General features: G+C 43.2%; 1 protein-coding gene across 6 annotated transcripts; it reads left to right on the top strand.

The window, feature by feature from the left end:
* The first annotated feature begins 266 nt into the window (after positions 1 to 266).
* c2cd5 (C2 calcium dependent domain containing 5) lies at positions 267 to 21,674 on the top strand. Of its 6 annotated transcripts, none has more exons than XM_076142018.1 (29): positions 267 to 586; positions 1,028 to 1,136; positions 1,243 to 1,329; positions 1,482 to 1,653; positions 1,744 to 1,839; positions 2,007 to 2,162; positions 2,462 to 2,699; positions 4,599 to 4,759; positions 6,821 to 6,909; positions 8,608 to 8,716; positions 12,425 to 12,539; positions 12,691 to 12,789; positions 12,878 to 12,989; positions 13,102 to 13,181; positions 13,356 to 13,542; positions 13,623 to 13,787; positions 14,301 to 14,345; positions 14,844 to 14,984; positions 15,077 to 15,140; positions 15,273 to 15,334; positions 16,031 to 16,129; positions 16,325 to 16,414; positions 16,552 to 16,630; positions 16,844 to 16,933; positions 17,375 to 17,407; positions 17,724 to 17,795; positions 19,235 to 19,428; positions 19,517 to 19,663; positions 19,880 to 21,674. In XM_076142018.1, exons 2-29 carry the CDS (start codon positions 1,047 to 1,049, stop codon positions 20,003 to 20,005), a joined length of 3,198 nt encoding a protein of 1,065 aa, XP_075998133.1. In that variant the 5' UTR covers positions 267 to 586; positions 1,028 to 1,046; the 3' UTR covers positions 20,006 to 21,674. The 6 variants fall into 6 exon arrangements, with proteins under 6 accessions (XP_075998133.1, XP_075998131.1, XP_075998130.1 ...); XM_076142016.1 differs by having other exon boundaries at positions 17,724 to 17,825; XM_076142015.1 differs by having other exon boundaries at positions 17,694 to 17,795.
* The last annotated feature ends 378 nt before the right edge of the window (positions 21,675 to 22,052 follow it).

The raw sequence follows: 22,052 nt of genomic DNA, 5'->3' as shown, positions 1-22,052 counted from the left end.
TTCTAATCCTAACCCTAACCACCAATTACAATAATCAGACTTTTAAGACATTGGCAACAACATAATTAATTAATTATTCTCTTATAAAAGCTCAAAATGTTTACCGCGAGAACGGTCTTTATTGCATTACACAATAATGCACTATTAAAACCGGTGAGGGTAGTGGTCATCTCATTGTTGTTGTAATTTTTTTACCAAATGAACTTAAATGCATCTTATGACAAGAAATGTACTATTTTACGAGATGTCCTCGAAGGCATCACGTGTTAAACGCTCACAGCCCATTCATCACAGCTCTCTCCCGTCTATGCTAGCTAAGTAGCTAAACGTGTACTGAATTAGCTAACCGACTGTAACGGCGCCAGTCCCTCTGTAACGCTACCTTTGTAGCTTGAATTCCATCAGTATATGTATATGTGTAGCGAAACGTTCCCTGCGGTTCATTCTGGGAAGTAACGTGTTATTATTGTTGTCGTGTTATGGAGGAAACTCGGAGGTCAGACGTGTGGTGGGCTGTCAGTAGTAATGTCCTTGTAAAGCGAGCCCGCTGCTATTATGACAGCTCTCTAATGGTATTGTAGCGCCGGTAAGGATGTTTCCGATTGAGTTTAGCGAGATAATATTGTGTATCTTTGATAGTGGTGGCATTCCAGTGTAAATGTAAACATGGCCGATAAGGTATTAGCTTAAGTGATAGCTTACTGACTGCAATGCAGTCAATTTAAGTGGATAGCATTGCGTTGCAGAGATAATCTGCCGCGCTGGTAGTTGCTGTCCTGTTCATTAAAGTAGTTAGTTTGTGACAGGTAACTTTGAAGCTTTTGAAGAAGCTATTTAGATATCGATTATTGGATTGCAAGGAAAGCTAGCTTAGTAGCTCCTAGAAGCTAGCGAGCATGCAAATAGAGGAGTGGGGCTCTTGAGTCGAGCTCTCCATGCTGTCAGCACCGTATGCCATGTAGTCTGGTGTCTGTGACAGCAACGGCGAGAGTTCATCCTCTGATTTGTTCATTATTTTTGTTCCCAGATCAACTTAAAATTGCATCATGCCTGGAAAACTGAAGGCCAGAATCGTGGCTGGACGCCACTTACCTGTGATGGACAGAGCCAGTGACCTGACTGATGCTTTTGTAGAGGTGGGTCAACAAGGCTTTATGTTATGGAGTGGCATTGCATTTTCTTTTTAATATGGTTATTGGTTAGAAATGAAGAAGTATTTGACATGAGCCTTATATTTCCTAGGTCAAGTTTGGGAACACAACTTTCAAAACAGATGTATGTCCCAAATCCTTAAACCCACAGTGGAACTCAGAATGGTTCAAGTTTGAGGTAAAACATCTTTGCTCCATGTTCAATTCAGTTGCTTGTAGCAGTGTTATAGTAAACAATGTGTCAAAACAGTGTGAATGAGTTGGTTAAGTTAAAACAAAAAATCTAATTTCCCCTTTTTCTTCTTTCCCTCTCCTTTCTTTGCTTTGTAGGTTGATGATGAGGATTTGCAGGACGAACCTTTGCAAATCACTGTGTTGGACCACGACACTTATAGTGCTAATGATGCCATTGGGAAAGTTTACATTGACATTGACCCGCTGCTGTGCAGTGAGGCTGCCTCTGTCATCTCCGGCTGGTTTCCCATCTATGATACCATCCACGGTAGAACAACCCACTAAAGTGGTAGATTTTGTCTTCAATTTATTGCTGTTGCTGACTGTGAGGTTTTCCCTCTGTTATCTTTGCTGGCAGGTATCCGCGGTGAGATCAATGTCCTTGTCAAAGTTGAACTCTTCAATGATTTGAACCGCTTCAGACAGTCTTCCTGCGGGGTCAAGTTCTTCTGCAGTGAGTGAATAATTGTTACACTATTATGTATGTTTATAGTTCTGTAATTACATCATGATGCATAATTTTCTGTGCTTGAACATAAAACCTATGTTTTCAATGCTGACCTAATTAAAGTGAGTGCCAAGCGATACATTTTTGTGATGTTTGTCTTATCCATATCCTAGCTTCTTCCATTCCACGGTGCTACCGTGCAGCAATGGTTCATGGGTTTGTTGAGGAGCTTGTTGTGAATGAAGATCCAGAATACCAATGGATTGACCGAATCAGAACACCTCGTGCGTCAAACGAGGCCCGACAGAGACTCATCTCACTTATGTCAGGTAGGACAGCTCACAGTTAACCTGTGTGCACTATATGTGGATGTAGAGGAATGGATGGTATGTCTGTAGCTGCTTGTGAATGCTATGTTTTTATAATGAAGCCTCTTTGTTAATGTAGTGTATAAACAACTACTTCAATTCACAATTCCCTATCATTGTATGCTTCTCTCCCACCCTTGAAGGTAGATGCTTGAGATTGTATTTCAGTTTGGTGCATATTGTGTTGTATGACTATCTTACTGAGTTTATAATGGCTGGTTAAATGTCTTTTGTTTTCCCTCGCTTTTGTCTCTTTTTAGGTGAATTACAAAGGAAGATAGGGCTTAAGGTACTGGAGATGGGTGGGAATGCCGTAGTGGGCTACTTGCAGTGTTTTGACCTGGAGGGAGAGTCCGGTCTGGTGGTCCGGGCCATAGGTACCGCCTGCACGTTGGACAAAATCAGTTCTGGAAGCGCTCCCGGCACCACAACACACGTGCACCCTAACACAGCCCCTGCTTCCAATGCCTGTAATTCCCCCTCAAAGGATGGAAAGGAGTGAGTATGAACCAGTGACCGAAGCATGCATTCTCTATGTGCAAGTTTTATTGCAGGTGTAATGTGTTTGAATGGGGGAAGGTGGGTGTTGCATGCGTGAGAGGGAGAGTGTTTACAGGGGAACTGTTGTATAATTATAACTATTATAACTCCGTGTGTGTCTCAGTATCTTTGATTTGTCCTGTGTAGATTTTGTGTCTTAATGTGTAATACGTGTTACAACATGAAACTACTAACGGCACACAACATATCCTGAGACACACACATAAACACACACCCATCCTCACCCCACCCCCCCACCCCCCCCCCCCCCCTGCTCTTAGCATGACTTACTGCTCTGCCTCTGCATGCTCTTGTTGTGTAGCACATTCTGCTCTTTAACAGTTTGATTCTGCGTTGTCAAATTTGATTCCTAGGTTGTTTGCGTGCATGTGTGCCTCTGACTTGTGTTTGTATGCCCATGTTTGTGTGTGTAGATTGTGTGTATCAGGGATGCAAACGTGTCACCTTTTGAGATCGCTGTTGGTTCTGCAATCAGTTATCTACATGAACTGCCAAATCGAACAAACTAATAATTAAGCTAGAAGTGTGGGGGCACGAAATCAATCAAGTGATCTTCATTACATGTCTTAATTGTTCCTCACTCTTATCTATGTGCTGTCCAACTATCCTCCTTTAACAACAAATAATAATAATGATAGTGATTACATTGCAACATAAAATGATGCAATTATATGTATGTTTATGTGTCTTAGAGCCATTTTTGTATCTTTTTTTGTTGTGGTTTGCATCCCTGCTGTGTGTCACAGGCGAGAGAGCTTTAGCTGAGAGCTCTGCATGAGTTAACTTGCTGCCGGCATGGCTCTTAAATTGCTGAACTGGCAAAAGAGAAGGAGCTAATTTTCCCTTTGCTGTCTTTTTTCACTACTGCCTTTTTTTTCACTTTATTGCAATGTCGTGGTGCTGGTTGTTGTGTGCCTCTCTTTCTTCCTATCTGGCTCTGCCGCATTTGGATCGCTAAAATTCTTGCTGTGTCTCCAAACCGGCCCTCTCTCTTCCTCTCTACTTGCTCGTTGGCCCAGGTCTCCCTTAGCCCACGGATGCCGCTCCACCCACAACAGCCCAGTGCATTCAGCCTGCAGCTCCCAGAGACTATCCCAGAACTTCTCTATCTCTGTCCCCACACTCATCTTCACTGGTACGCAAGTGGCAGGGAAGGAAGCAGATACGAATGTATGAGACGCAGATGGAGGAGCTAGAGGGGAGAAATGGATATTGTTGCTAGACAGTGTTGGGTATTTAGTAGGAATACAGCTGTGGACAGAAACCTCAGGACAGAAAGGAAAAGAAACCCGGTTAGCAATGGAATTGGGATCCTTGCCTTTAAATTGGTCTCACAGACATACTGAAAGTTGATAACAGGCCCATATCACTGAACCTTAGGTCTTTTCCAACCAAGGGAGCAGGAATCAGGTCTTTTCTGTGGCTTTCACTCAAAGAACAGGCCTCCACCTTCACCTGACCTTTTGCGTCGCCGTACTGGGACACTCATCGTCAACTCATCCTCCTGTCTTTCTTGTGTTTTGCCACGTTGCTTTCATTTGTTTTGATGTGCGTGCTTCACCTTGTGTTTACTTATGTGTGCAATTTTTTTCGTTGTGCTTCTTACGCCTTCTCAGCCATCTGTAGCACCTCAAATGCCACACCAACAAGTCATACGCTTAAGAAATGTCATCCTCCCAATGCTTGACACGCACGCACACACACACACACACACACACACACACACACACACACACACACACACACACACACACACACACACACACACACACACACACACACTGAGAGGGTGAGGTGTTTACTCATGTGGGTGTGTGTGTCATGTTCTCCTGGCAGGCCGGTATTTGGTGAGGACCTGCCCTCATCCTCTGGCCCGCCTGCCCATTTCAGAGCCCTCCCCACCTCCTCCTCCTCTCCTCCCCCCTTCTCTCCCTCCAAGCCATGCAGCCGCCAGTCCTCATCATCAGACACAGACCTCAGTCTGACACCCAAGACGGGTAAGACCACAAGTGGCCCTGCCCTCCCCCTCCTCCTCCTCCCCCTTTCCCTACATTTCAACCCTCACTCCTACAGCTCATTGTGGTGCTACTATGGTTGTGAGTTTATATTGATTTTTTGTGACTTTGATTTATTTGAAAGCTCTTTCATTTCATTTATGTTTATTTAGCTGTGTCCCATCCTCCCCTCTCCTTAGTGGCCTCAGAGCTCAATTTGACATTCTGAAGGGCATTTTATTTGCACAACAAGCAATTGTACCACTTGAAAAACCCACCAGATCTGGTCGTATTTGGTCCCTGCCTCTTGTTGTTGTGGCTTATAATAGAAGCACTGTGTCTCACAAGGGGCTGTTGTTGATCTCAGGTCATATCTTCATTACCAGCCATTAGAGTTAATCATTGAGGGAAAGGTAAGTTTCAAGCGATGCCCCAAAGACGACACCAGCACTTTTGAACGCAGTTGAGCTATAGGCCCTGTAGCCTTCAGCACCTTTGTACCAGAGCCCACCCCCGTCCCTCAGGAGTTGACCTACAATATCACCAGATCTCCCTGCCCCCCTTTGTTTCTGCTCCTCCTCTTGTTTCATTCTGTTGTCTATATGCACTTCTGTTTACTCCTCATTTTAGTTTCTCATCTTCTCTCCAGTTTCTCCATACTTCTGTCCTACTCCACTGTTTTGTTTCTGCCTCTACCTGTCAGTTCTCAACGCCTTTCTTTTTCTCCATGTTCCCTTCATCACTTTGCGCTGGATAGGGAAGCCCCAGCCAGTGAGACGCAGGCCAGGGATCTTTCTCTGTCCCAGTTCCCCCGCCCTTTCCACAGACACTCTGTCCTTCCCTGGTTCTGAGTCACTGGGCTATGGCCGTGCCTCTGCTCCCAGAGCCGCCACCCCACCCCCTCCCTTCACTGTGCACTCAGACTCCTCATTGCTGAGAAAGAGCGTGTCCTTCACTGAGGACCTGCAGCTGGCAGCCTCCGGTATAGTAGGACTGCTGTGTGTGCGCAATAGTCAAGATTTGAACAAGTTCATTATCGCTTATCACGTCACAACAGACTTGTAGTAATTTCCCTATGTAGAATATAATTGTACATTGTGTCAATAGCAGTATATCCATTTCTACGTCAAGTCCCAGATGGTTAGTCAGAAACATTTGCAGAGTGTCACTACTTCACACTACCCGAGGTGAAGCAACCTTGATGATTGATCTAGAGTGCCAGTCAGGATTTCTGTTGGCCAGTGTGTGGTTTGATGTATTTGATAGTTACATGATGTACGTCTGTGTAGGAAGAGTAAGCTGCAGCTGTAGTTGGAATAGGAATATTTAGTATTCTCAGTCTGAACTGTTGTATTCTAACTTGAGTTACTTGATTTGTGATATTATAGTGATAATCCTTATTTTTATCTTGTGTAATAGCAGCAGGTTGGCGACTCCCATAATTCCATGCAATTTGCAACTGTTGCAGTGAGCTGATGTCACACACTGACAAACACAACCAAATCAATGTTCCCTGTAGCTACCAAGTTCTTAACATACACTCATTAATCTAGATTTTATACAATAGAAATGTAATAAAAACTTACCAGTTCAAAAGGATATCCGCCACATCCACGTCATCAACTTTTTTTCTAATATCTATCTCCATAGGGTGAAGGAATAGTTTGTTTATTCTTGAGAATTGCGTTGTTTATGTACCTTAATACTCTCTCCAGAATGATGCGTTTTCTATTCTCAAACTGTGACTTGTGTTTCCACAGTTTTCTTTGTGATTTCTGCCATTTTCTATTTAGGTTTTTTTAATCAAAATATACATGCTGCCACCTACTCGTAATTTATGAACAATTTTATGTCAATGCGCATGAAAACAAAAAAATCAATCAAATTTCCCATACGACAAAAACCCCATGGAAAAAGGGTGTGCATTTTTTTTAACAAGAAAATTTAAGGGTTATCACTATAACTATAATATAACCATCAACTGACATTATGACGGATTTTCTAGTGCGCTGATCTGTGTGCTAATTGTGATGAGACTTGAGCCAGGTTCTCCTCTGTGATCAGGAATGGGCAGTGGCGGCAGTGCTGGCAAAGAAGCGGGGCCCCTGAAGACCCTGCTGAGACAGCAGACACAGACGGCTTTGGAGCAGAGGGTATAGTGACACACACACACACACACACACACGCACACGCACACGCACACACACACACACACACACACACACACACAAACAGATCCACAAACAGCCACCCACAGTGTCTGCTTTTCCACAGCAACATTCTGTGTGAAATATCTCTAATTTCCCGTGGTGAGGTGTGAAATCTCTCTTGGGGAGTAAGTCTGTGTAAGAACAAGTAACGTTCCCTTTCTCTGTCCTCTCGACCACTTGTGCTACTCAGGGAGCGTCCTCCTCTGGGTTGTTGTTAAACGCCAGGGTATGTCCGATCAGTGCGATTCTTCGTCTCTTCACCCTCTTCTCCCTTAACACCCTTACCACCCGATGACCACAGCCCAGTCTGAGTCAACTCCCAAGCCCGCCCTTCTTCACTGTTTGTACATCTTAGAGGGGCAGGCTGGGTTGAGCAACATGGCATCTGGTCACGTGAACCTGTTCTCCTGTTTGCTTGGCACCCGCCACTCTCTCAAAGATTCACAGACATCTTAGATGGATGGCAGGAGCCTAGGAGTTGTGTGCCCTTCACGTTTGAAGGGGTGTGTGACTGTGTGTGTGTGTGTCTTCCGGATAATCATGTCACACACCTGCCTTCTGATTTTTTTTGGTTTTCTCTGTCAATGATGGGAATGAGCGCTTTCACCTCATCACCACATTTCACCTCTGTGCTCTGAGTGGGAAAAGCTGTCGGACAAATCTGTAGTTTGTTCTATATTACTGGCCAAGAAGGATACTAATAGCAGTCCTACCTGCTTTCTACCCACTTAAGCCATTCATCCCATACATACGTACATGTGCATGGCTGGAAATCACAAGTTAGTTTCAGGGAACTTCCTATGTGTATTTGAATGGTCATCACTTGTAAGATTTCATGAGGCAATCAAGGTTAATTCCAGCTTTCACATCCATGATAGCATGAAACTGCATTACATCATTTGACTGAAGGCCAATCTGTCCTGCTAATGGACAGAGAACAGCATGAAAATCATAATTTTCCGATCCTGAGCCGGGATCCATTGCGTGCGTCCTCCGCTCACTTTCAACTCCAGCCCTAATGAATACATTTATTTAGATTTGAAAGGATGGGATGAATCGGTACGTCCAGGGTTTTGTCCAACGTTTCCAGTAGATTCACTCCATCCCTTTCAGGTCTACTTGTGGTCTTGAGTGTTGTGTCAGTTGGGAGCAAGTGAGGAATCCTTTGCTGCATGGGGTTGATCCCATCTCACCCAACCCTTGATGCATGTCGGCACTTTCCTGACACAGTAGCTTTCAAAATTTGTCCTACATCACAGGATTATTATTTCAAGGTGTTACTCGTTTATCTATTATAAGTTAACTTCCCTGTTATCTCTCATTTAGGGTCTTTCCATGTTGTCAGAGTGCTTCAACTTAAGATAAAATTGCTCTTTAGATGTAGAATAGTTGTTTTACATCTATGATATAACTGATACACTCATAGATCTGTTAACCTTTGAAGACATTTCAGAATGTAGGTACACAAACAAAGCCAAAATTAAACGGCCACTCAACCACCTTAGAAAACTGACATCCTTAGAAAAAGCAAACTTAAGCTTTCAAAAAACCATCTAACACAAACAATAAATCACCACAGGCGTCCACACTGTGCTCATATCAAAGTGACCTCTACATGAAGTTTCTCTTTCCTGTCTGCAGGAGTTTCCTTTCTTTACCCTGACGTCGTTTCCTCCCGGTTTCCTGGTTCATGTCGGTGGAGTGGTCAGTGCTCGCTCTGTCAAACTACTGGATCGTATACACAACCCCGGTGAGTTCCAAGTGCACAAAACGCACCACGTCCTTGTTTAAGAGTTTGTTCGTTGTCCTGTGAAACGATGAGCGAGATCCTCCCATCGATTAATCATGTGAGCGTCCAGTCTTGTTGCAACTGGCTGTCTGTGAATTGTGCCCATTATCACTTGTTTGGAACCGTTTTGCTGTGTGTTGTCCTAGTTTAAACGTGTGTGATTGTTCTGAAAGATTATGTTCAGGGACTTGTGTTATGTAAGAAGCATCGGTTCTGACCGCTGTCTCCTGCTACAGTTAAAGGCTTTTGTTTTGTTATTTTGTGGGCAAAATATTAGGACAGGCTAACCTTACCTTTGTCAAACTCTGTTTATGTATAGGGTCTGAGTGGCTTTGCTTAATGTACTGTTTGTGCCGGTCATTTTGATGGGCTGCGCGTGTGTGCCAGTTGCGTTGTTGTGTGCTGTGGTGCTGCCCCCCTTAGGTGAGGTGAAGTAGTGGTGCATGGCTCCAATCTGTTGCCTGCTGCTTGTGCTGTGTGGTGTTGTTGGCTGTAGTCAATGCTATGGTGAGGTCCTGCGGTGTCCGATAAGTGCTCTACCATCTTGATTTTAGGCTTCCCATCAATGCGTCCAAATCCTAATGAGCAATAAAGTCTTAACGACAACAAGACATCTGGTTCATATGCAGTTAGATGGGACAGAGTCCAACAGCATGAACAAGCAGATTACCCATCTGAGTCCTCTCGGCAGCTTATGTGGCCTAATTTAGCTAATTGTTGCGTTTGATGATCTTTCACCACTCTGAATTAGAAATGAGAATAGGCAAGTGGGAGTGCTAATGGGTGTAGGCTGCGTTAGGATAACCAGGGATCTTTTTTAGAGATGTGCAGGGGCACTGAAATCAGCTATTTGAATGTTATATTGCTATAACAGTTACTGCAGACACTTAATATGCCCTAATGCCCTAATTTCCTAATTGCTCTGAAACAAGCCTTATTCATTGCTGCTGCAGTTTGACGGTTTAGCTTCATAGTACCATAAAGATCTGAAAGGATGCTACAGTTAAGCTGCTACTGCATGCTCTTCTTTCTCATCGTGTAGCTCCTCTTTTCTTTAGGCTTTTAAAACTTTGGCAATTACTTTAGCTTTGTGTCTCTTTCCTCGTCTCTTCCTCGTCAGTCATCTTGTCTGAGAGTGTCTTGTAGACCTAAATTGAGTTTTCACAGTGACTGTGAGGTCCTGTCTCTATTTGCATAGTGACTGTGGAGTGCTGCTGTTGTGCTTTGCTTGTTTGTTAGATTGTCTCTTCTTTTCTCTTTCTCTCTTTTCTGTACTAACGGTGTGTTCTGGCCCAGCCTTGGGTAACACGCGCTCATACAAACTGCTAGACTGGAATAGTGTCACTGCAGGTATTTCCCCCCTTTTACTGCTCTCGCCCACAGGAGTGATGACAGCTCAGTGAAATGGAGGAGGGTTCAGACCAAGTTGGACCCTTGCATTTTGTCCCCAGTGCTATCGAACCACATTTGACTACTAAATCTAATCTTTAAATAAAGTCGGTATTCTCCTGATGTGTTATTCTGGTCGCAAACAGAGAAGTTCAGTGAGCTGTCATTCTCCTCTCTCTGATCTGTGTGAGTGTGTGCTGAGCTGAGTTGAGCATGCGCTATGTCCCCTCTCCACCCCATCCAGCCTGGCCTGGCGGGCCCCCCTCCCCCTCCCCCAGCTCATGCTGCTGCACACAACAGCTGCAGCTCTCCCTAATGTCCCAGTGCTGTTCTAACGCTTCCCAAATCAGCATTTGTGGTCAAACCTGCCTAGACCAGAAGAGGTTTAGGAGGTTTACTCTGTGCCAAAGAGCCACAGACTGGGCATGTGCATCCCTAACTCACTGGGCCGTATTCATACTGCGAGAGAAGGAGGGATGGATGGAAGGCGGGTTGATAGGAAGGGGTGATGTGGTGGTTTTAGTTTTTTTTTAATGGATGTGGGGTGTTTTGAGGGGGTGCAAGGAAATGGGTGAGTTTGGAGAATACTCCAGATGAGGCTTTATGGACTCTGGTGAATGAATATGGCCCCTCTATGCCCATTAGTGTGCACATACATAGTCATGAGTGTGCACGTTGGTGAGCTTTTGCCTGTGTGACATGCTGCTTCTGGTTTCGAGAAACCCACCTGTGGGCCTGATGCCTGATCATCAGCCATTGTTATTCATCTATTCAGTTGGTCTTCCACCCATTTCTTTTAATCCTAATCATTTTAACCCCTCGCTCACCAAGCACTCGTGTTTTTCTCTCTCTGGGGCTCTGTCAGCATGTGGCCCTCCCAGGGAGTCATGGGGTGCAGCTCAATACTCTAATGTAGCTTTGTGTCTTTCTTTGGTCCAGGGACCCAGAATCACTAGAAATGAGTAAAATGTTAAATCTTTGCACCCGGAAAACAATAGGCTTTTTTAGTATATGGTAATGAAACTGAGGTGGTGTTGGAGTAAATGCTCATGAGACTATTGAAACACACCCATGGTTTAACCTTATTATGATGAAGGCTCATCATTGCTCCTCCTCTCTTTACCTTTTCATCTGGGGATGAAACCTGAGTTACATAGTGAAATTCAATCTGCTCCTTGGAGTATTTTACCAGCCAGCTACATTTGTTAAAAGGAGTCGGACAACTGCTGCCAAAACCACACCCGTGTTTGCTTTGAGGATGGTGTTCATCAGTCCCTCGAGCTTTTTCGCGATTCCGCAGAATTCATTGTCGAATGAATTCAACAAAAACACGCATTTTGACACTAAGCTGCATAATTTCCAATCGCATTAGATAATTTCAATTTTTTTGTTGTGTACAAGGAAGCGGAGAAATCTTTTGTCAAGGAGCAGACAGCTCATCACCCAACTATAGTGGTGATGTGTATCAAAAGTCGAATGCAAAGTAAAACAAAGGTGAAGAAATCGTGATGTTTTTTAGTTAATCAACGTTAGATCATTTTGAAATTGTAATGCCTAGTGACACAAGAAAATAAAGGTGTTCTATGCTTATTGTCTGTGTTTGAATGTCATGTAGATCCATTTAAACTTTGTAAATGTATATAGAAAGTGTAAAAGTTGTGATTAATGGAAACAATCATTTGAAAATTTGCAAAATTCAAGACTCAAGACAAAAAACGGTGAAAGCGTGGAGGGACTGGTTCATGATCTCCCTGCTGTCTCCTTTCTGTCAATGTGGCTCATGGAAAGGAGACCCGCACAAGAGAGTTAGTTTGGTTTTAAATGCCAATTAGAACAACCTAGCTAACCTAACCATTGACTTTGCCTTCATCATCATCCTCTTAAATCCTCATAAATCATTGTCACTCTCATTGTCACTTTGTTTTACAAAATGATACTTGGTTAAGTCAGTTTGGCTTGCTTTGATGCACCACGTAATCCAGAAAATACAAAACAATGTTCTGTTTGTTACGTCTTACTGGTAAGTCAAAGCAGTCGGTGTAGGATCAAGACAGATGTCAGATTTCCTACCTGTTACGATGTTAGATATGAGCTCAGACCTGCAGTCATCTGCTTTATTAGAGTATATCTAGAGTAGTATATATACTAGATATACTGTATATCTAGTAAACTAAGGTCAGGTTTAGTGTTCACTCATTAGTTACATTGTTCTTTCAGGTTTTTAACAGATTTTAACAATTTCTTTCTGAGAGTTTTCATTCATTGTTTTGTGTCTTGCAGATGAGCCAGAGACGCGAGATGCTTGGTGGGAGGAGATTCGCCAGGAGATCAAATCTCATGCCAAAGCCCTGGCTTGTCATGCTGTTGTTGGATACAGTGAAAGCACAAGCATCTGGTATGTCGTTGAATTCACTCGCATACACACAGACATGTACAGTATCTTAACATATGGTATGTTTTTTTTCTTATTGCTTTGACTTACTTGACCCCGTTGCCCTCCATGTCCCTGTTTCGTCCTCCTCTCTTTCTGTCCTTTCTCAACACAGTGAGGAGGTGTGTATCCTGTCAGCATCGGGTACAGCTGCCATCCTCAATCCTCGCTACATGCGGGAAGGCTGCCTTGACATGGGAAGCAGTGACCACAGGTTTGTTTGTTTGTCTGATTAATTGAATGTCCATAAATCTCTATTAGGTTATGGAGGCTGATGCCAGATGGCTTGTGTTGTTTGCCAGGTTTGAGGAGCCGTCTCCCCCAAGCTGTGGCTTCTGTCACATCCCGTATGATGAGCTCAACATGCCGTTTCCTGCCCAGCTCACCTATTGTTACCACTGCAGACGGCAGAAGGTTTCCTATTTACCTCCATCAAAGTCTTTTAGATGTTTAAATGTTTTTTTCTGTCTGCCCTATGTCAAAATGTGTCGTGTTGGTGAAAATGTGGATTTGTTCTTTTTGGCAGGTTCCTGATGTGTTGTTCACCACGATTGACCTGCCACCAGAGGCAGCTGTCACAGGGAAGGGCTGCCTAATCCAGGCCAGGTACAGCACCTACAATAACAATATTCAAATTTAACCTTAAGGGAAAACACAATTTAGCAAGGGAGACAGAATGTGTTTGAAGTAATGCCTTTTTAGTTTTAGATTTTTAGTTCTCTTCTGTTTGAGTAAATATATACTGATTTGAATAATTTGTATTTATTTGTCTTCCTCCAGACTATGCCGCCTGAAGAAAAAGGCACAGGGAGAGGTGAATGCGATGGCCATCTCCAACCTGCTGCCTTTTATGGAGTATGAATTGCACACTCAGCTGATGAACAAACTGAAGCTGCGGAGCATGAACGCTCTTTTTGGCCTTCGCATACAGATCAGTGTGGGAGAGAACATGCTGCTGGGTCTGGCTGTAGGTTAACACGCCTTTCATTTCATCTGCCCGATTCGTGCGCCGAAACATCCCCCTAAAATAAGCGTGTGTATGTTCAGTCTGCTACAGGAGTGTACCTGACAGCCCTGCCAGCGCCAGGGGGCATCCAGATTGCGGGGAAAACGCCAGGTGATCTGAGCAATGAACACCACATCTTGACCATCCAGAAAAGGATCAACGATACCATAACCAAGAACAAAGACCTCTATCAAATAAACCCGCCGGTGAGCCATGTAAACACAGGAATGTATATTAACTGGATCTTTGGATATGTGGATTCTATCCCGAAAACTGTCCCTGTGTGTATTTGGTGTGGCAAATACACACAGGATTTGTTATGACTCCACTGGGCCCGCAGTTCAACTCTTGTCCCTGCATTATATTGGCCAAAGAAAAACCTCCGATACTAATATCTAAGAAATGAGCTTTCAGAAGCTGTTTGAGCCAGAAGTTCTACAAGATGTTGGTCAGACAATGTTTTTATTTTAGACCATATTTATACAGAAAAACAGTAGGTTTCCTAAAAGTGTGTATTATGCCTCAATATCAAAATGTCACCGAACACGTTTCAAACAAAAATATGTTGAGATTTTAGATTTACATCACACCATATGAGGCCAGTGGTGTTTAGGCTGTAGCTCTCTTTGCCTTCTAGTGTTAGATGCATACAGTATATATGGTCTGTTCCCATGTCTCATAATGAACTTGCACCTCTTGTCTCTCTCTGGTCATTAAAGAAAATATTTGCACTGGACCCCGAGGTGTTCCGCGGCATAGACATGGTACTGAGCACGTCAAACTTTTAGTTGTGAGACCAAACTAAGCATGATTAATATTTCACTCTTTTAATCCCAATTCTGCACCACATGTACCCTGTATAACAAAGTCTTAACTGGAGCCGTTTGGGAGCAGGACGATTCGTGTAACTTACCCGAGTCAAGTCGAAGGGCAACCCGCTGGAGACTCATTGTGTTTTTTGTGTTTTTTTTTAAAATTTGTAATAGGATCATCAACCCCCACCCGTTTCACTCTTTCACCTGTGCGTGTGTGTTTGCACAACTCCTCACTTCTCCAGATCCATTCAAATTAACACCAGCTATGTTTGTCTAGTGTTCGGGTCCTTAAAGCGTGTGAGCATGTGGTGTGATATTAACACAGTCATTCTACTAGCTGTGCAGTCTGGACGGATGTGGGATGTGGATGGGGGGGCTGCTGTGGTGACCTGGTGTTTCCCCTCAATATTCACTCTGATCAAGATATGTTCTGTTCAATGTTTGTAGGAGCTGACAGAGGAAGCGGTGGGTTCTCCCATCCCAGAGCCAAGGCAACGATCCCGGCTTTTCCGCTCCCACTCGGAAAGCTCAGACGAACTGTCAGAACTGGATCTCTCCCATGGCAAAAAGGATGCCTTTGTTTTGGAGGTGTCTATGTATAAATATAAAGGACATGTGTATACAGTAGGTCACCTATTAAATGAAGACATGTAAAACTATTTGCATTATTTTTTTCATAGATTGATGACACTGATGCTGTGGAGGATATCCACTCCCTCCTCACTGATGCCCCTCCCCCTTCAGGTATGTTCCCTACACTCACTCCTCAGCAGTTCAAACTACATCATTATTTCCCTGCACATTCAGTGATTGGGTCAAAGCTCTAATGAACGTGTGTTTGTCTTTCCTCCCTGCTCCATTTTCCTGTTTGTGAAGGCTTCTACAGTTGCAACACTGAGATCATGCCTGGGATTTATAACTGGACTTCAGGACTACAGGTACACCATTTGCCATCACCTCCTGTCAGCTACAGCAAATGCTCTGTGTTGTTCTGGACAGAAATGTAGAGTAGTAGGTGTGCCTCTAGCCTAGTAAAGTAAAGTATCACGCTTGTGTGAGAAGCAGTGAGGTTTATCTGCTTAGTCTGCATTCTTTTGATACTCAGATAACATTCAGATGTTATTACATTACGGTCATTTAGCAGACGCTTTTATCCAAAGCGCCTTACAATAAGTGTGTTCAACAAAGGTAGATAAAAGATAACTCACTGTGTGCAGAAGTAGGAAGAACTGGAAATCTCTCTTGTCTAGTGATGCGTGACAACAACAAGCTTGACCCATTTTTTTGCTCTACTTTTGTGCTAAGCACTAGGTCAACGGTGCAGTGACACACATTTGCAGAAACGTCTTCATACATGCATTAGTTCATGTTCTTTTAGACAGCAGCAGTTTGGGTGCGTCGTTCCCAAACTGTTGGTGGTTTGGAGCGGGGCACTGCTTTTAGAGGAGATGAGAGGAGCTGGTATACTGACTCAGCACATTTACATACCAGATTATTTTTGATGATGTAGACACCGTGACTAACAAAAACATCAGTGTGCCAACTTTTCCCCTCTGCACCTCTCCTCTCCACAAACCCTTTTTTATTTTTGGAGCCTTTTGATTTTGTTCAATCAATCTTTCACTGTCTTCCAGATGTTTACATCAGTGAGAGTCTTCAGGTTGAGTAATGCCAATCTTACCAACCAAGGCTTAAGCAAGATCTTTACTGACCTGTGTGAGAATCTGCTTAAGGTAAGGATCCCCTTTTTAATCAACACATTGTTGCAATATTTGTCATAAGTTGTACCATGCTACATTCTGAAGAAATGTTATTTTGTAATCGGCATAATCGACGGAGCAACATTTTATAGTATTTACTAAGATACTTCTATTAGTAGTGTGTTAAATCTTAAGTTACAAGCCTGCAATTCATCTCGTTTGTTCCAGAGTTTGTACTTCAAGCTGCGATCTATGACCCCCTGCTGTCTTTGTCATCTCAACTTCGCTGTAGCAGTGCCAGAAGAAGAACTCATACAGGTGATTTTGATAAGCAGCCACAATCCACCTCTCAGTCGTCAATTATATAGAAAGAAGAAATGGGAGTGTTTGACAAATGTTCTTTACTTTCTGCACCCTTTTACCGTAATCGCGTCCCTCCTCCTCCTCCCTCCCAGGTCACAGTGACAGCAGTTGCCATGACATTCGACAAAGACCAGACTCAGGAGAAGCCGGGAGAGAAGGTCATCGCCAAAGGTCTGTTTGGTTGAAGGATAAGTTTTGTTTAAGTACTTTGTTGTGCATTGGCATTTACACACTACTAAAATGTAACATCAACATTGAATGAAGAGAAAAATCACACCATAGATTGTCACCATCTGTAGCTCATTATTTTGGATTAATTCCCTCACATTCATCTGTATAGTTGAGTCTCAGCTTCTGTCACCAGCTCTTGTTTCTCTCCACCAGGAGCCGGTGAGACAGAAGAGCAGCTGCAGTTTTCCTTGGAGCTGTGCGCAGACACGTCCGCCGCCAACCTTCAGTCAGCCAAGATCTCAGGTAGCCTTCAACCTTTCCTTTTTGCCCCCCAGTCCTCCTCCACCTCCTCTTTCACTAACAGGCCTTGCCCATCTCCTCCACTAACACCTCAGGTACAGTCTCTTTACTCACCCCAGCCGCAAAAATCAGCAAAAATCAGCTGGTTATGATCCGCCCGGCAGGTAAATGAAGCGTGGTGTCCCCGTAGTCCAGTGCTTTTGGTTGTGGTGGGACCTTAGACAACAGTGTGGTGACTAGTTGAGGCATCTTGCTCAGGCGTAAGGCGAGGACCCTGACTTTACCCGGTATCGACACGTAGTAACTAGAGATTCCCCCGACAGTGCGTTTTCATATTTCTACCATTCAAATTCAGAAATATTTGCAGGGTAAAGGTTTGATGGGAGAACTCTGCCGCTCTCTGTCAAGTGCAAAGGTAAACGTTGATGTGTGTGTATCTAACAGGTGCCCCAGAGAGTGCCAACATCTCAGCCCGAGGTAAGCTCTCCTCTACACACACCATCCCCCTCTGCCCCACCTCCCTGCTACCATGACTACTACACTGCCCTGTTTTGACTTTTCTCATCCTTTTTTTGATCTCAGTTACCTGGCACTGCTCCTAGACCTCATCCACTTTTGTTCTTTCTTTTCTGTTCTTCTGTTTGTCGGTTTGTTCTCGTGTCCTGTTGTTTTTTTTGTTTTTTTCTTTTATTGTTGTTATGGTGTGTCTGTATGTTCGGGTGCGTGTGGTTGGTCTGTGTGTATGTTTTGATGTTTTCTCCAGCTTCCTCCGTTGATTACGGTTCCTTTGCAGACAGATGCAGCACCTGGCTAGAGCTGCTTAGGCTGAAAGCTCACACCATAAGACGAGGATCAGTTAAGACAAGTAGGAGGACACAGTCTCTAGCACACTCTGGTGATCATACCCACAAATACAGAACACAGTTTCATAAGCAATTACACACACGCGCACACGCACCGGCATACATTCACACACCCCTCCATGCATGCCGCTGGGGGGCGGAGCGTTGCAAATCAAGCACCTGCTTATTAGCTGGAGTGTGAACGTTGAAGCCCCGCCCCTCAGAGGGATCCACAATCAGCAGCTTGGCTCTGAAATCTCAAGAGGGCAGTGATTTCCCCCCCGCTACCCCACCCAACAATATGCATCCTGTTCTCCCCCAAGCACTTGTGGAGAGCTGTAAGGGCTGGATGGATTGCAGCCGTGTTGATGACAATCAGTGGAATGACCTCTTAAATTTTCTTTCTGCATTTGCACAAATGTTTATACTTATGTTGTGAAACGCTGCAAAATTGCAAAGATGATCGCAACCCTGAATCAAGGTATTAAACAGCTTGCTTTTGTCTGCACACAAAGGATCCTGAAGGAATATTTTGAACGTTTGAGGTCACAGCCTGCTGCCATCTTTATCAGTTATTGGAATCAGAACATTTTGGACAAATCTCATACGGAGTTTGTCTGTAAGATGATTGTGATGTAATCTGTAAAAGTCAGCCCTTAGATGTGTGAATTGTTTGATAATTAAGTTATACAGAGCAACCACTGATTTCCTCAAGCACAATATTAAATTGTTTCTATGCGGTGCTTAGAGGTTTATCAAAATACTTCATCATTTTGACATCGTCAAAGCACAGTGGTAAAGATCACAGCAGACTGGGGGAGGATGCTACTGTGCAAGGTCTGCTAACGTTTCCTTCCTGTGTCCAGCAAGCAAATCATTATCTAATGTGTCTTATCGGCTTTGAAGATTTCCTGTTTTGATGAAGGTAAACGCAACAGCAGCATCAGGAAACCTGGCAGTAGGACATGGAGCATCTTTCACACTCTGGCTTGTGTACATGTGCCCAGCTCAGCTCATAGCTGCCTCTGTCCGTTTCCATTTCTCAAGTGTCTTTCACAGCGCAGGCAGAAATATTCTCTCATAGGCTGATAATGTATTCACACATGTAAACACACACAGCTGTGCCCAGGTCTGTCTGTCTGTCTGCAGACACTAAGTAAATGTCTCGTCTGTTTGCCTCATCTGCATGACATGCATGGCACCGCACGCTTTCCACATGATTGTCTCGTCACCACTCATCTGCACAACTGCATGTAAACTGACAAAAGTAACATACTAAGACGGTTGACTTGCTCCTACATGTCAGCACATGCACTGACTCATTTGTGACTCCTACATTCCACACACTCCACATTTCTCCCTGCTTCAGACTTAATTGTTTTCTTCACTATTTTAAACTTGCATCTCCACACCCCCTCCTTGTTCTCTGGTCCGCATCTCCTCGCCTCCTCTGCATCTACAGCTTCATCACTGGATCGGAGCAGTCCACTCCCTGAGGGACGCTCCCGCTCGCTGCGTTCCAACCGCTCGTTTGGGTGCAGTTCTGTCACTGTGGTGAAAATGACGCCGCTCTCCTACCTGCCCGGGACACGCATCATTAAATACCTCGGAATCATCAACATGTTCTTTATAAGAGAGACGACGTCATTGCGGGAGGTATGACCATTATGTCTGCAGAAACACTGGCGTGACCCAGGATCAGGTTATGTAAGGTGAAGACTATAAGTGTGTTTATCCTCTGCAGGAAGGTGGAGTAAGTGGCTTCCTGCATTCCTTCATAGCAGAGGTGTTTGCAATGGTTCGTGCCCATGTAGCTGCTCTGGGTGGAAATGCAGTGGTTTCCTACAGCATGAAAGAATGTGTGTTAATGGAAAATCCAAACAAGAACCAGGTACACACACACACTCATATAGTAAAGACCATACATGTTGAATAGATTTCTATTTCTATTTCTTTCTATTTTTCAGCTCCTGTTAATTTACTCTATCTTGCAGTTCATTTTTGTAATACAAAGAAAGCAAATTAACTACTTTAACTTCTATTTTTGTCCTCAGAGCTCAAAGATATCAGTGTCCTGCTATTTTAAACTCTTTGTCTTTGCCTTTAGGCTCAGTGTCTCATTAATGTGAGCGGTGATGCTGTCATCTATGTGAGGGATACGGACCAGGAGCCCCTGCCAGCGGTGACGACTATTGGACAGACCTGCAGTGGAGGAACAGATGGGACCACATGACAATAAACCCCTCTGTTCGAGATACTTTTGAGTCTAGCTGTCCAAAAATTTATAATTTATATATGCCTTAAAATTCTGTAAAATTCCAAAGGTTTGGGAAAGGTTTAGATATCGAAATTATGAAAATCAGTCTTGTATGTATCAATGTAGATTATGTAGGGTACTTTTTGTGTTTGAGGGTTTAGAGAGAGCATTTCTGCAGAACATACAGATACGGCTCTCTGGGAATTTGGTCCTGTCAGAGTATTTTAACACATTTTCAAATGATGTATCTGCATTTAACTTTTGTTTACAGATGTCCATACGGTGGCTCCCCCCAAAGCTACAGTCTGCTGCCATCCTATTGTTTGTGGGCACCAGTCATGTCTTTGGCAGCTATGGCCAATCTGTCAATTCACATTTCACAGGAACTATTATGTCTCTGGTAAAAGGGACACGTGTCAGACAGACGTGCTAAGTGTTGTGTCCTGCTTTAGAAAAACGTCTTTGCCCATTTCAAAAGTAGCCAAACAGTAAATGTGTCATACTGCATAATAAGGCAAACATTTTCAGTTTGATGGAGGCTTGTGGTCGTCATGCGGGACATCTCCCCCAACATGGAATTTTTTAAATATGTTTTGCTATAGTCCAAACAAATCTGTACTGTCTTGTTGTTTTCGATATCTGGCAAGAAATCCGTGGCCAATTTTGAGGGTATTTTAATTCATTCAAATGAAATAATTGTGTATATTACACAGACAGATTTGAATCAGAACATGAGTCCATATTGATGGATAGACGTCCTAATTACTGTGACAGTATTGCCCACAGGCAGTATGCTGTAGATGGTATGTCAAGTGTCAACATAACCTTCATCTTTTATATGCATTGATAAGAAACGGACCTAAAGGCATAATATGCATGTTTTATTGTTGGGTACTACCCTTAAACTTGACAATCCAGCCATTCTGGTGCAGCCTAATACTACACTGGACACTAAAAGAAATGAATTGAAACTTTTGCCTTTTTCTTAAATTTAACAGCAATTTAACTTTTTATGCCTTTCATTCAATACCATTTGGGATGAGAGAGCAAGTGTATATATAGCAGTCATGCTGGCAAATAATATTGTTGTTGGAATCTAGAACACAAATATCACAGTATCTTTTTAAAAATATCATTTTAACTAAATTTAAAAAATGAGTTCCTCTTCTTGAAGCCAATTTAAACATGGGGGGAAAAAAACAAAGGGGAAGTTGACTGTCACAGCCCTTTTTCCAAGTTCCACTGTTCCATTCTTGTTCTGAGTAATGGTTCTTTTATCTGCTACTGATCTACGCACCTCTGACATTCATACCCAATGCTGGAAAAATGAGTCTCGTGTTGGTGCCACCTAAATATTAAGTGTAAATGTTCTCTAAAATCAGATTCTAGTATTTTTGTAACATTAAATTTATTAAACCTACTGCAAATTTTGCATGTGCAATGAAGTTCTGATGTTTTGACATGTTACTGAGAAATAGTGGTACTCTGTTTATGGGCAGTTTGTCTTCTTATATTTGTCTCTAAAACTTGAATGTATATACTTTGATGCTTTTGTTTTCGGACTAGCAGCATGCAGACCCACTTTATATTGCCATGACTGTATGCTCACCTGGTAGGTCTTGCACAATAAACTCTGTCCAACCAAGACAGTTTGTCACACTTACTTGAATCAAGTGCAATAGAATGTATCTGACAAATTCACTTTTTAGGTGTTTTTTCTTTTTAATGTTTTGAGTTTTTCCCCAAACCTCCAACGAGGCAGGCATAATTTCAATTAACATGATACTAGGTGTTCACTCACCAGGTCCACAGGCCTTTGAATGGACCCTGATGGTACCCCTGCTACACATGCCGAGTAGCTTCTCAAAGATATTTTTTACATGAAATTATAAGTTCAGTAAGATACAAATATGTTCACTGTTGCCTTGCCGTTTTAACCCTAACCCTAACTGTATACATACAAAACAGAAGGCAAAGATTTTACCATCAATTTAGTACAACAGTTCTATTTCTTTCCACTGTT

The sequence above is a fragment of the Genypterus blacodes genome, unplaced genomic scaffold (assembly GCF_046128005.1).
Source record: "Genypterus blacodes isolate CSIRO-AG114 ecotype Tasmania unplaced genomic scaffold, CSIRO-AGI_Gbla_v1 ptg000021l_1, whole genome shotgun sequence".
Classification (NCBI taxonomy): Eukaryota; Metazoa; Chordata; class Actinopteri; order Ophidiiformes; family Ophidiidae; genus Genypterus; species Genypterus blacodes.
Note: the sequence above shows the minus strand (reverse complement) of the source record. Positions and strands in the feature narration are given on the sequence as shown.

Bases quoted from the DNA above. Each gene is read 5' to 3' on its own strand.
- c2cd5 (XM_076142014.1), top strand. From the start codon at position 1,047: ATGCCTGGAAAACTGAAGGCCAGAATCGTGGCTGGACGCCACTTACCT. The intron at 6,910-8,607 runs GTATAGTGACAC...TCCTGTCTGCAG, and splicing joins AGACGGCTTTGGAGCAGAGG to GAGTTTCCTTTCTTTACCCT. The intron at 16,631-16,843 runs GTCTGTTTGGTT...TCTCTCCACCAG, and splicing joins AGAGAAGGTCATCGCCAAAG to GAGCCGGTGAGACAGAAGAG.